At 37.2% G+C, this 15,409-nt stretch overlaps 1 protein-coding gene across 1 annotated transcript; it reads right to left on the bottom strand.

Annotated features, from left to right (window-relative positions):
* Positions 1 to 2,679: 2,679 nt before the first annotated feature.
* Positions 2,680 to 6,562, bottom strand: LOC113334869 (glyoxylate/succinic semialdehyde reductase 1-like). Its single transcript, XM_026581093.1, has 8 exons — positions 6,353 to 6,562; positions 5,589 to 5,699; positions 5,399 to 5,500; positions 5,109 to 5,210; positions 4,660 to 4,775; positions 3,622 to 3,700; positions 3,374 to 3,544; positions 2,680 to 3,058 (listed from the first exon to the last, which is right to left on the bottom strand). Exons 1-8 carry the CDS (start codon positions 6,455 to 6,457, stop codon positions 2,945 to 2,947), a joined length of 900 nt encoding a protein of 299 aa, XP_026436878.1. The 5' UTR covers positions 6,458 to 6,562; the 3' UTR covers positions 2,680 to 2,944.
* Between the last annotated feature and the right edge of the window lie 8,847 nt (positions 6,563 to 15,409).

Here is a 15,409-nt window from a genome sequence, read left to right as displayed (position 1 = left end):
TGTACTAAAAAGACATTGCCTAGAACTGGTGTAGTAAAAATTACACTGCGTACAACTGGTGCACAAATAAGTACACCTCCTACAATCGGGAGAATAAAAGAAATGCACATAAGAATTCTACCAGATTATCTTTACAGATTTTACAAGGAGTAAATGGTTAGAAGGCTACATGTGAAGAATTTACCTTACCAACTTTACTATTGTGAGATGCAACTCGTTTTGCTACTGCCGATATTGTTACATATTGAAAAAAATGTAAGAAATCATGACAAGCCAAGATGGAATGAAAGAAAACAAAAGACAAATAAAATAGATAAACAAGGGTAACGGGAAAAATAGCAGTGAGCATAAAATAGATTTTGCACACCGACCATTCAAAATAGCTTTTATACTACCGGTGACTCTACGTAGCTTCAACTACTGAAAAGATATCCTGAATTTTTTTTATTAATGATGCCAAAAAACCTATGATAATGATGCCGAAAAATCTCCTGAAAAGATATCCATAAAAAAAAATTGTTATAGACATGGAACAAAAGTCCTAGATATGAAACAAAAGTTAAAAGTGGAAGTGAGTCCATTGTTGAAATTTTCTTCATCTTCTATGAGTCTCTTAGATATGATCCTCATGATATTCAACCTGAAAAATAAAATATTAGCCATCAATTAGTTGGTTTGAAGAAAAACATATAAAAAGAAAACACTAAATTGCAAAGATATGCCCAACTTCAAAAACAATAACATGTGCACAACTATGTACACCATATTAACAACTATGTATCTAAATATGTACACATTAATAATTCCATCACTACTGTTACCACAATCGCTACATGTAAAATCAAAATATAATGATATAAAAAAATATCTCTAAAAGAGCTAAAAAAAGAAAACAAGAAAATCAAAAGTTATTAGTGTGTACAGCCACGTAAATATTACCGATAAACATGTGTACAACTATGTACACACTAAAAATCCACATGTGTACAATTATGTACACATTTAAATCAACATATGTACAATTATACACACATTTGAATTACTTTTGTTCCGCTTGTTGTACTATTTGAACTTTGCAATACTGCGATTAACTACTCGGATAGTTTCAAAATTTTATTTCACAAGTATTTTTCTTTGCAAGAGCTCCATGATTTGGAATCAAGATAATCTAAACTAACTAATGGGAGTCTAATGGAATCTTTCTCATAATGCGAGTCTAAACTAACTAATGGGAATCTAAAAGATCGATTTTACCATTATTATTATCTTTTTTAGTGATCCAATCATCAAGTTGGCTTGGTTAAATACATTTCTCAACACTAGCGAATTAGAAGGAATCAATAAATAGTTTCAATTGACACTCATATGTTATAAAAGCATTATACATAGGAAATCCAATTAGAAGAAACCAGTGCTGCATAAACCAACCTCATTCATTTTACTTTCTTCAAGATTGACAATAATAATGACCCTATGTACGGTTCAGTAGCCCAAACGAAAAGCTTTAAACCAAAACCATTTAAATGTGGAGCCGCGACAAAAAATCACATACTCCCTTATGTGATTAAATCACAATAATTCATGTGACCTAGATATCATAATAGTTTAATTCATTTGAAACACACTTAAATTGTCTAGAACTGACCTTGAATCGGTTCCCGCATATACTTAATTTTTTTTGAGTCGCATTTTCCGCTGGTACCACAACTTTCTTCTTCTCCATTCTAATGAATACAAAAAAAACTACAAAAAATTAGAACTTAATACTGCACATGCCTTTTAAAAATCTACAGAACCAAAGAAAAAACCATCTAAAGATATACTAAGAACTTTCTCATACAAAATTGAATTAGTTTATATGATAATAACTAACCCTAATTTAAAGAAACTAATAGAAATCCCATAACTAAATTTAGTGATTCAACTAATCGGTAAAACACAAATACGTACAACAATTAAGAGTTGTATGCTTATATACTTGGAAAGTAGCTTTATTAGTAGCTTCCTTGGATTACTTTTGCATGGAATTCTTAAAAGAATTTTGGAATTCCTTCATATTTGATTCAGAAAGAATCCAATTTGTGCATCATCTTCGTTAAACACATCAACTCTTTTTTCCTCACATGATGATGATGATTTGCTCTTCATCGCCTTTGAAAAGACTGAATCAATTAGAAAATCCTAGTTTTGATGATCGAAACGACTGGGAGTAATTTTTTTGGCGGATAAGAAAGTAGATCGTGGGAAGAGAAAATTGACTGGAAGAAGGAGAGAGACGAGCTAGGCATCGACACAGGCAAAGTAGATTATATAGAAGGGTCAATTTAGTCATCAATAAAATTCAGTTTGGAGTGAATTGTCAAGATTTGGACTAACCCGTTCATCATTTGGTAAATAAGGACTAACCAGTACTAGGCCCGGAAGGGTAGGACTAGCCTGTCTAAAGCCCAACTACTTTGGGACTAAACGTCAATTTCTACATCAAAAATTATGTGGGCGGTAAATAGTATGAATGGTGGTGGCAATTAATGTGGGTGGCAAGTAGGAAAAGTATAGGTGGCAAATAGTTGGAGCCAATCGGCCCTATGGTAAACTTTTTTTGGCTTGTGTGGTGGGTATGTAATCAGCCATTTCATAGTAGAATCAACTACATTGCAGCAAGCTTGAAAGGTAATACGATTCATGAACTTAGGGATTTACGCTTTTTAAAAGTGGAAACACAGAAGATTGTATTGAGCATCAAAAAAAAAAAAAGGATAAGCACATTTCTTGTATGAAATTGGAGATCATTTGCTGCTATGACACCCTAATTTTCTAAGGGCGAGAGAGAAATTTTTACACTATAATCAATGATGTTGAAGATAAACTTCAAGTGCACAGCTTTTAAGCAACACAACAATGACTACGATTTCATCTTTTGTAGATCTCTTGTGGGTACACCATCTTATTGAGTACTTGCATGTTTCACGTTACCCAGATCCCTTGATACCTTAACTGCTTCGAGTACAGCTGAAAAATCGAAGTCACCCAACTCCAGGCTTCTGGCGGTTTTGAATGCCTAAAAGGAAATAAAGAAAGAATTTATCAGGTGTAGTAGGTAAAATAATGATACTTTGGACTGTATATTTGTGAAGTTGGCCAATATGTATGTAAGAAATGCGATTTATGAATCATCTCCACCGCAGTCAGTATAAGGGTTGAAAGCCTAGCATTACAGATTTCAAGTGTGTTTTGTTTAACCAATCAAAATATGTCTTGAAAGTGTGAGGGTGTAATGCCGCTTGCTTTTGTTTGCCCTGTATATTTAATCACAATGTCTATAACTAAGTGCATGTGTCACAACTGCACAAACAAGGGAAGGGTGTGCAGTGACCTCATTGGCAGCGGCAGCTACTGGCATGGATACTGCATTCTCATCACCGAGAGCAAGAGCCAGCCTCATGTCCTTCTGCTGATGCTTTAAAGGAAAAGCAGGGGAATAATTGTTTTGAATCATAGCTGGCCCTTTCATCTTGAACATTGGATTAGCAATGGCACCCAAATCCTGCCGAACAGATATTCATTGTAAGCCAACATTTAGAAACCAAAGATCTATGTTTTGTGCAGTCATATATATTTTACCAACACGTCAAGAAGGATCTGCTGGCTCAACCCACTTCTGTCGGCCAGTACAAGTCCCTCCGAGAATGCATTCATCATACTGCAAAGAATCCCAATTTAAAAGAAAATAAATCTCACGAAGTAGAGGAATGAATAACAAGAAGTGGCTCTGTATCGAAATAAAATCACTCTATTTCCAAAACTCAGTTATGCTCATCTGAAAAGATGTATTCTGATATCAGTTTTAGTTTAATGAGTCCTTCATCCTCCAAATAAAGGTAGGTGTAAATTATTTCTAGAGAAAATATTTAAGACAGATCTAATGAGGGACTAGTTAAATGGGACTAATTATTTGATTCTGAAGTAAGGGAGACTAATTAAATGAGGACTAATGCAAATCAAAACACATTCTCTGTGTAGTAATAACCTCCACATCTCTTTCAAGTATCTCTAGCCATTAAAAATAACCTTATAATTTTTCTAGATATACAGGATTTCAATATTTTCTAGAGCCATTTTATTTCTTGCTAATGGAATTGGCAATTTAATATTTAGTATCAACATAGTTTAATAATTATCAGTAAACATCTGGTTTCATCTTTCATGTCATTTCTCTATTCTTTAAAGTTCTTTCTGTTCAGATTATCTGCAGATATACAAGTATCTTACAGTATGCTTCATTGTCCTTGGCATACTCAGCACGCCAGTATATATCTTTTTGGTTGCAGATTATCTGAACATAAAGATCTTACAAGAATTAATTTGGCAGACAGGTAACGATTTATGGAGTACAGAAGAGATTTGCAGAGCCTTGAACACACATAACATATTAGTGGCAACTTCAACTCAGAGGATTAGTCCAATAATCTGGGACAATACATTAACCAGCTAAGCTGAGCTTTAAAGAGAAAAAATTAGATAAATGCTCGCTGATCATTTACTATTAATATTTACATGAACTTCTAGCGATTTTAAAATTAACAGATCATCCATGTGTACTGTCCGCAGATTTGATAAAAGCTAAGACATCCTTGACGAGAAAAAATATAGTTTACTAACCTGCCCATTATCATGTTAACAACAAGCTTCATTTTCGCTCCATTTCCCACCTGTCCCAAGAAGAAGGACTTCTTCCCCATGACATCAAAAGCTGGAATTGCTTCCTCATAAAGTGCCTGTGTACCGCCAAAACTTTAAATATGCAGACAGATATTTTTGCAGCCAATGCCTATCCATTTGGAACAACTAAATCTAAACCACTTATTTACTACCAGATTCTATAAAAGGATGCTTTCTTTTTCTGCCAATTGTAATTTTCTCGTTCTCCTCTATTCTATTGATCCATCAAATTTGAGCTTCAAATACAGAATATCTGACCTATCTAGACCATTTGACTTGTGTCCACCAATAGAGAGAAAAAATAAAAAACAGAAACTCGCAAATTAAATCTGGAAGCTTCAATAATAAGGCTTTGTTTCTACTTTAGCTATCGAAGATGAATTAATTACCTTATCTCCGGCAGCAAGAATGACTAATTGACCATCTTCGGCTGGCTTTTTGCTACCAGATACTGGAGCTTCGAGGAAAGTACCGTCTTTTTGTAGAATTGCCTTCAAAAATAGATTTTAAAGGGATACTTAACAAAACTTAAGCTCATTTTATTGTTTAAACTAAGTAGTTTGACAAACTAATCTAAATGGTAACTGAAGAATAGCAGAACTAGTGAGATAAGCTGATAATCAAGTGCATTGCGCCCTCAGGATAAGAATGAAACTAGCACAAAAAAAGTGAGTGGAACCTCGTTAATTTTGATTGAAGTATCAGCATCAACTGTAGACATGTCAATGTAACCTTTTCCTTCAGAGATTTGCTCGAGCACCCCATCCTTGTTAAAAACTACCTGCAAATTAACAAACATTAAAACTCGGTTAGGATTTCAAAGCTTCAAATATGTGAGGATAACAAACAGTATCAAGATTCTTACTGACCGCGAGTGCAGCAGAAGGATCAGACAACATTGCTATGGTGTACTTGCACTTCTTGACTACTGCTGCAGGGGTTTCTCCAATGGAAGCACCAAACTGAACAAGCTCTTCACACTACAATTTCAAATATAACAAAGTGAACAAAAATTAAAATTCGATGTTATGTTGACTTTATCACCCTTCACTAGCTCGATACAGGTTCTACATCCTTTATCATTCCTTACTTATCCTTAATCACTTCTGCTTTCTTGCAACATGGGATACAAAGGAATACGCTCCAAACATCCAAAATTTAGATGGAAACAGCGAATATATGAGAATCCAAAGAACATGCTTACTACTTGAGTCATATTCAAAAACTACTTATTTATCTTATAAATAACAGCATAATAACCAAAAACCCCAAAAACAGTTAAGTTTTTTTGATTCCCTTATTCCAAACTTTGTGTTTTAATGTTCCTAGACGTTGTCATTTTGTAGGTCACTCTCTATCCCTTTGGGCTAAAACCCAAGTATGGGCACCATGTTTTGGAGAAAGTCACAAGCATTCTGGCTGGTGAGTTAACACCGATGGATTACAAGGAATGCAGTTTGCTAAAACTTATTAATTGACAAAACTCCTTGTAATAACAAGTATGGTTAAGTTTACATGTTAATAAGTTCACAACTCAAACTACTTTTCTTGCGAAATCGGATCAGGTAAAGAATAAGAATAAAAAAAAAAAAAAGAAGAAGAAGATCGACATGGATTTGTTAGAGCGACTTACTTTAGAGAGGGTTCTGTTCCAGACTGTGACTTTGAAACCATGTCGAAGAAGATTCATAGCCATTGCTTTTCCCATTATCCCTAACCCTAGAAATCCAACCTCCATTTTTCTTTTTGCTGCCACTTTTCTCACACCCGCAAAAATGAGAAGAGAAAAAAGAAGGAAAAAGAGTGAGTGAGTGAGGTTTCTGCTTCTGTCTCTCTCTCTCTCTCTCTCGGTCGCTCATTTCTGATTGTGGGCCTGTGCTGGTGGACTACGTAAAACAGTTTAATCATAAATATATTATAGTATAATAATAACTACTACTAATTACAGTAATAATCAGGGAATTTATTACAGTACTTTCGCTAATAAGATTCGATGTCATCTTAATGATTAAAAAGACAAAAGTAACAAGACGTTGGATGTCCTCCACGTCACCTTTTGTTTTTCTGTCATCAGTTCTCCACTCGTGCTGGGAACATGAGGAATCATTACCAGCCTCTTGCCAAACTAGTTTCTACTTTCTACTGAGACACCTTTACCACACCAAATAGATTCTCGACACGTATTTTGGGTCACATATTGGTGACGTTTTAAGATACTACTTTGCGCCGTGATGGTGGGTGCAGTTGGAGCAGAGAAAGAACGTGACGTTGGAAATTTGGGTTAAAAATAGAGGACGAAAACGAAATAGAAGAGTGGTGTACCCTGATTTCAAGGCTCTTTCGATAATTTTAATCAATAATTCGATCTTTCTTAATTAATTTGGCGAGAATAATAAGCATCTCTTATTAAACCTTTGGGATATAATGAAGTCCTAACAAAGTAATCGAATTCAAGGATTATTGTAATAGTAAATATTTGACAGATGCACGTGGCAACATCCTGAGCTATGAGGTACCCGAAGATGGGGTAGAAGCGAAGTACAAGATCAAACCCATAGGACCAGGCGAGGTAAAAAAGATATCTACCACGTCCGATAAGAAGAACAACACGTGTAAAACACAAGATGAATCAACGGTTCTGTTTGAATTAAGGGACAAAGCATTTAATGCGGCGAGCAGAGCACGCGCAGTAGCAGAAGGGTCAAGTTAAGGTGAGCCCGATGAGTAGAAGGCTGACGGAACACACCATTCGGGTCGGGAAGAACCAAGGCATACCAACTACAGAGAACCATCGGGACACAACCGTATCGGGAGAAGACACGATCAGAAGATCTAGTATCAACCACCCGACAAAAACATCAAGATTGCTAGCGTAGTTAAACATTGGAGATTTGATGTATGAGCACCTTTGCCTATAAATACCCATCTATGTATTGAGCTAAAGGCAGGTTCTGTAAGTGAGATAACAAGGATAAATTTTGAGTGAGGTCATCCTTGTGTGTTTACTTAGTATTATCGTTGTTGTATCATCGTGAGCAAGTAATAAGATCAACCTTTCACCCCCGTGGACGTAGGTAATCATGTCGAACCACGTAAACCTTTGTGTCCTTATATATTTTTTAGCTTCTTTATCTTGCATGAATCTCAATCAATGTTAGATGTAGGATGTTTGATTTTTTACAGCTACAATTGTGCTTCCTCGACCCGACCAAGAAACACACTGTATAAGGTTCTGTTGATGTTATTAGAGAAGAAGAAAACATATTGATTTTGATGTGTTGAAATGGGAGAAAACCTTCGCTATTTAAAAAGGAATTCATACCTTTTGGAGATGTCTTTTCACCTCCAACAGACGCTTTCAACATGTACCCATTAATGGTATCCCTTGGAAAGAAACCCTATGGGAAGAGACGCGTTGATAGAAATTTCTGGAAAACCGAAATAGGTTTTCAAATTCAAAAATAGAAAAACAGCCGTTGGGTTATACCCCTCCCCACCCCCCACCCCCCACCCACACATACCCTTTCGTAGCGACAAACATTTGAGAAAAGATTCAACATTCTCCCCCTATTTCAAAAATGAAAAAACACAAAAACAAAGTAAAAAACTTTAAAACAAGAGTGGTTGTGAATCACTAAAGTGGCTGCCTACGTACCCGAGTGGGATCAAGCCAACATAGTTCAAGCTCAGTTGAGAATAAGCATCATCGTGGAAACCAATATATAAATGATAGGTATCTTTTGGATTTCAACCTTCATTTGGTGTAAGATATTCAAAGCCTTATCGAGGTTCAATAGTGAAACTAGTCTTGAACCAAGTACCCCTAGTGATAAAACCGGAATCTCCACATATATTGATTTCAGCGAATAGTGTGTTCTGTAGCTAGCACGTTAATGGCCATGTGCTTAAATCCTGGATTCATGAGTCTTCTTTAGAGAACGATCTTATTATCTTAGGAAACGACCTGATTTACACACTCATATAGGTAAGTCTCTATTTCTGCGATGTATCTGTTAGGCAAATATAAACTTATTAAGGATTTGCATCCACCTTGTTTCTTGCAGAGCATTGCACTAATAAGAAAATGGGAAGTTTTAATCTCAGTGCACCATAGTCACTTCCATAACTTGTTGGTATCACATTGAACCTTGTTTATTCTTTCCAAAACATAGGTTGAGTTTCTGATATGGGTGATCAATCTTCATTCATATACCTTAGTTCCATTTCCTTACACTTTATTGAAACCAGTACCTTTGGTAGAATTTCTGTACGTAAACGGGTCTTCCAAGTTCTTAATTGTTTCAATATAGTTCACTGCAACTAATCTCCTCTCTTGAGTAATTGTCTTACTGTTGATACATGAAAATAATTACCCCTTAGTAAAGCCATGGAGTCCCTAGAGAGAAGGAAGCCTCTTGGGTAACTTGGCGACTAAGGCCCAACTCCAATAAGGTATACTCATGGGAAATAGTAGGATAGAGAGAGAATTAATGAGAAATGGAAGGTCATATTGGGAGGAATGACAATAATGGTAAATAAGAAGGTTCTTATGACATGTGGCATGATATCATAAGAAGAAGGGTTTTTAGGAAAAGCCTATAAAAGGAAGGACATAGTATAATGGAAAGAGAGCTCTTTCTCATACTATTATGGTAAAAGAAGTTGTCATTGTTGTGACTAAGACGTGCAAGACCAAACTCGTATTCAGCCACCAACATTTGGCGACCACACCCGGAGGCTCGTCTCTACACCCAACAAATATTGGCACGAGCGCGTCAGGAAACCAGTTAATTGAGCGACCAGTTAACCTTGATGAAGTAACGATAGAAGACGAGAACGACGACAGCGAGGAAGAAGCACCAACAGAGGGTGCAGTCATAAAACTAACCACGTGGGGACGCCAACCAGAAAATACAAAAGCGGCACAGAGAAAATATAAACAACAAGCGACTAACGGTACGCGCTCAACACCGCTGACTCTACGAGACATGCAGAAAGAGTTGGAAAGCCACGTCCAAAGAAAACAAGAACTAATAAAACTGATGGAACAAACAACAACAGCGGAGCAAGACACTATCAGAGAAGTGGAAAAGGACGATGCGAGCGGCAAGAACGCTCTCACATCAGTAACACAAGAGGCAATAGCAAAGTACTTGGAGACAAACTACCGCATGGAAAAACAGGACAATTATGACTTCATGAACATCCTGTATACCTCCGAGATCACCGAATATCAATACCCGGAAGACTACACATCCCAAAAGTTCAAAGTATACAACGGACAAGGAAATACGTGTGAACACCTCAACCGGTTCCTAACAACTATGAATGACCATGCCTTTGACGGTAGTTTATGCTTGAGAGAATTCCCAAAATCGTTTATGGATACAACATTCACATCGTATGACAATCTGAAACCAGGAAGCATAGACTCATGGGGTACCATGTTCGTCCTCTTCCACAGAAAATTTTATTCAGCAAACAGGAAGATTACATCGATAAACTTAAACAGATGCATTTAATGGGTAGGAGAAGAAATAGGAGGATACATCACTCGGTTTCTCCACTTCGCACTAGATTGCCACGAGGATATAAAGGAAGGAGCACTGGTAGAGATCTGCATAAGTGGAATGACGACCTCCTTCAAGAGAGATCTAATTAACTCTAGACTCCAGACCTTCGTTGAATTGAAGAAGCTGCAGGAAGGATTCCTGACTGCGTCGAAGATTCGAGCATGGACCACACATGGCGCTATTCAGATAACACCGCATCGATGTCCCTCGCAATACGCGTGCGAACAATAGCTCGGATGGATGAAACGCGCCCGCATATCAATCCGCTACTAGAAACCAGGGCGGCAACAGGCAACCAAAACGAGACTTCATTCACCCGCCACCCTTGCCATATAGTCGGGAGAAAATGTTCGGGTTGCTGGAACAGTGGGTAGCAAACAAGGAAATTCAATTACCACCAACGTAGTAGACATCAATAAAATGGACAGGAACGCTAGGTACTGCAATTACCATCAACGGCTCGACCACCCAACAGTAAAATGTTTCGCTATCAGAAGCATATTCAAACGAAAGCGTATGGTTGATAGACGCATTTTTGTGTCTAATTTGTCCTTAATGTTCCGTATTGTTAGTACTCGATATTCGTACTTATTATGGTATTTTGTGTGTTTGTAGGTATTTTTTTGAAAATAAATATTGTTGGAAAATTCGGCTCAAAAAGTTGCTCGGAGTACCCTGGAGGACATTTGCTATACGGACCCCCACTTTTGCTAAGGAGCACCCACGGCTATGTGTAGCCCATTTGTCTATAACACCCACTGGTTATTTGGCACCCAAGACGTTGGATAAGGGCTGACCTTTCTTCTTCCTTCAAACAGAAAAATAGCAGGAAAGTTTGGTTCTTCTCTGGAAGATTTTTAGTTCATCATTTGGAGGAGTTTTAGCGAGACTCAATGGCTGGATCTTCAGAGGAAGACGTGACAGACATTAACAGGCGTGCGTGGTATGGGCTTTTGCTTGGATTAAGTTGGGCTATATTTATCGGGTTAATTATGGACAGTGTGCATGAGAATATCTCACCATTTCCCGTGAAATTCTTTGTTGTGCGTGTGTCTTGAGAGTGTTCGAACCAAACAATGACATTCAGTAGCGTGTTTTAGTGTGTATAACCAACAGCAGATACGGAGAATCACTTGCAGACGCGTGAACGGGTTTTAAAAGGAAAAGAAATATCCTGTGATAGCAGAGTATTGAAAATAGAATTATATGCAGTTATGATGCGAGATTTGGGTGCAGTGAGGCTATATAAGTCGTTGAAGGTCAGCAGAGAGGTTTAGGGAGAGTTTCAAGTAACAACAGAGGAGATTGATCGTGTTGCAGAGAAAACTTTTCTGCTGCTGCTAGGAAGAACACGAAGAACAAAAGACCACCAGAGGCAGTCGTTTTTCAACAGTGACAACGATAGCCACGCGAGGGTCGCAGAGATACAACAACAACAGTTCTTTTCTATCGTTCTTTGTAACAGTGTTTTGCAACAATTATAAACGTTGCAAACACCCGATTTTCATTATTTTCTCTTCATTTCATCTTTGTAAACAAATTTTGAGCATGAATCAATACTTTGAGCAAGTTTATACAATGATGAGCTAAACCCATCCTCTGGGGCGACAGAGGAAGCTATTTCGCCAATAAATTGTGGTAATCTCTATTTTATTTAATTTATGCAATTATTATATGATTATTTTCCTTGATAAATAAATAGAAAATAAATGGTTTTTGTTAAACAATTGTTATTTCAATTGATGGAGCATGCTAGCCTAGGGTTTTGATGTCCCATACTTTCGATTTACAATTGTTATTTCTAAAAAATCAACTTTTGGAATATTTAGAATCAATTTGAATGAAGGATTTGCATAATTATAATTAGAGAATTTAAATCGTTTTGATATTGGTAATTAGTGGAATCCATAGCCCCAGTCTTCTCCATATTTTTCATATCACTTTTATTTAAGTTTCCTATATTTTTATTTAAAATGAAGTTTAAAATCTGCTTTCACAAGTCTTGAACGAATCTTATCACTACAACAACTTTGAAAACACATCAAATTTTTGGCGCCGCCGACGCGGACTTGTCTTTAGGCTAGATTTTTTAGATTTTTTTTTAGATTTTTTTTTTATTTGTTCTTCTTTACGTTTTTGGGTTTTTGTCTTTTTCTTACAGAATTCGGAATTTGGAGCGAAAGAAAATTTTGCCAAAGCTTTTGGTGAATACTTAAAGACTTCGAGTAAAAGGCAAACGAAAGGAGCGAAAGAAGAAGATTTTTTTTATTTTATAAAAAAGAGAGAAAAAAAAGAGACATTTTTATTTTTGTAGATTTTTATTTTTTTTAGACTTTCTTTTTCTTTTGCCTTTATATTTTTGGAATTTGGACTTTAAATTTCGGGACATTATTTTTTTTTTAACCCTACGGAAGGGTAGTTTAAATATAAATTGTTTGCAGAGAAGGACGGTGATTACAATATCACCTCGGCCCCTCGGGTTCGTACATGACATAGGAGTCGTGGCCCGAGTCGACTACAAAGGTTCATCCCCCGTCTGGTACGGGAGGTAAGTTTGTCGAAACACTCGCGAATCCCCTGTCAGCGAGTTACTGTCTTCCTTCGTATGCATATATGTTGAGGACTTGAAAACGGCTGCTTTAATTTCCTAGTAAAGGGCAAGGACTGGCCATACAAGATAAGGGTTCGGATTTCATCACCGTTCTCTTCTTTCCCGCCTTAGGAAAACGACACCAAACGTGAACCTAAGCCTAAAATTTTGACTAGAACGAGACCGATAGGGTAACGAGCTTAACAGGAAAGTCATTCGAAAAATATTGGTTACTTTTTTAAGCATACTTCGAAGTTCTTGACGGTTTATGTAAGTTGAATGCGTGACTGCGCCGCCTTGTAATACCGGTGAGGCCTTGGATATCAAAGCTCCACCGAGCTTCCCTCGCCTCTACTCAACTTAATTTGACTCGGATTGATTCCAGAGGGGTTTACTTAAATTTTAACGAATTCCCATTCGAAAGATTAGAAGCTGGTCTAGAAACAATCTAAGTGGAGCCATCATGCTTTTTGTTTGCTAGAAATCAGTAGGTTTGTTGTGGTGGAGTCAGCCTTGTTTGTGTTTGCATGGAACATCCCTTCCTTTTTAGGACTTTTCTTTTTGATTTTGTTTTTCTAGTGTATGCCCGAAGTTTTTAAACGGGCTTGGAAAAGAAACACTCTAGGTCGTTTGATTAGTGACAAACCTAGTAGTTCTTGTTGTGAAGGCGGGGAGCTCGAAGACAGTTCTTTTGAGAGCCCCATTTTTGGAAACTTCAGTTTTGAGAATTTGTCTCTTCGTGAGGAAAGTACCCCTAGTACTCCTAGTCCTTTGGTAGTGCCAGAAATGGAAACTTTGAAAGCTTTGCTAAACCCAACTAGGATCTCTCGTTCGTCTTGTATCAAGTTAGCTGAAACCGAGGCAAATTATGAACTGAAACCTGGGACTTTACAGATGCTCCCAATGTTTTTAGGGAAGGATAATGAGAACCCCTATTTTCATGTTAGGGAATTTGAGGAAGTTTGTAGTACTCTGAAAATTAAGAACCTAAGTGATGATGCTTTGAAACTTAGGTTATTCCCCTTTTCCTTAAAAGATAAAGCCAAATCTTGGCTGTATAGTTTGGACTCTGAGTCAATTGAAACCTATGACCAACTTACTTCTGCCTTTATACATAAGTTTTTCCCAAGGCATAAAACATCGTCTATTATGACACAAATATGTACTTTTGCCAAACAAGAGGGAGAATATTTATATAGGTACTTAGAAAGGTTCAATGAATTGATATTTCAATGTCCTCATCATGGTTTGGAGAAGGTTAGGTTAGTTCAGATCCTTTACGAGGGTTTAGATTATTCAACAACAACCATGGTTGAGTCCTTATGCACATGTGGGTTTGAGAATAAAACTGTTGATGAAGCGATGACATTTTTGAATGAAATCGCCGATAAGACCCAACAATGGGAAAATAGTAGGCAACCCTAGAAAAAAATTCTTCTAAGTAGAGGAAATGTTAATAGGGTAGAAGGATCTCATGAGTCAGATGCCAAAATAGCAGCTATAGCCAAAAGGTTAGAAGCCTTAGAATTAGGTCATTCTAGTGGTAGTAGTGGAAGAAATGGGCCTTTTTGGGAAGGCCATGTTGTTGAAGAGCAAGCCAATGTTCTTTATAACAACACTAGGTTTGGTAACCGACAGAAGTTTGACCCATATTCAGAAACCTACAACCCTGGCTGGAGAAACCATCCAAACCTTTCTTGGTCCAAGGGCCAGAATCAAGGTCAGTCTAGTAATGCTCAGATTCCACCAGGTTTTGGCTATACTAAGAATCCTTCAGCTCCGGTACAGTTTCAGAACCCTTCGGATAAGAAGATTATGAGTTTAGAAGAGTCTCTTGCATTATTAACTCGTAACACTGTGCAGTTTCAGAAATCTGTTGCTCAGGGTTTAGAAGAAAATAAGAGAATAGGTCAGGCTAACTCTCAGGCTATTTCCGAGTTGAAAACCCAGGTTAGTCAGATAAATGAGTCTTTAAGAGAAAAAGGTAAGTTTCCTAGTCAGACTCAACCCAACCCTAGAGGAATTAATAAAATAGGTGAAAGACCATCTGAATGTGAATGTTATTAAAACCCTTAGGAGTGGTAGAGTGATAGACAACAAGGTTTCCATGCCTGATAGTGAACATGTTGTAGTTCACCCTTCTGAACCAGAAACTGAGGAGACTGATAGAGTCTCTAAAAAGACCAATGAGGGTCATATTGAGTCCGGCTTTGTCCCTAGAGCCCCATTCCCACAGCTGCTATTTCCAACTAAGAGGGAATCCAATTTTATTGATATAATGGAGGTTTTTAAGCAGGTAACTATCAACATTCCACTACTAGATGCAATTAAGCAGATTCCCTCTTATGCCAAGTTTCTCAAGGATATGTGTACGCGAAAGCGAAAGCTTAATGTCCAGAAGAAAGCCTTTCTAGCTAGTCAGGTGAATTCTATTATTCAGAATACCACTACTCCTAAGTATAAAGACCCAGGGTCCCCTACCATTTCTTGCACAATAGGTAAATACCGTGTTTAGAAAGCGTTGCTT

Source organism: Papaver somniferum, unplaced genomic scaffold (genome assembly GCF_003573695.1).
Source record: "Papaver somniferum cultivar HN1 unplaced genomic scaffold, ASM357369v1 unplaced-scaffold_137, whole genome shotgun sequence".
Classification (NCBI taxonomy): Eukaryota; Viridiplantae; Streptophyta; class Magnoliopsida; order Ranunculales; family Papaveraceae; genus Papaver; species Papaver somniferum.
The sequence above is the reverse complement of the archived record's forward strand: the minus strand, read 5'-3'. Positions and strand labels throughout refer to the sequence as shown.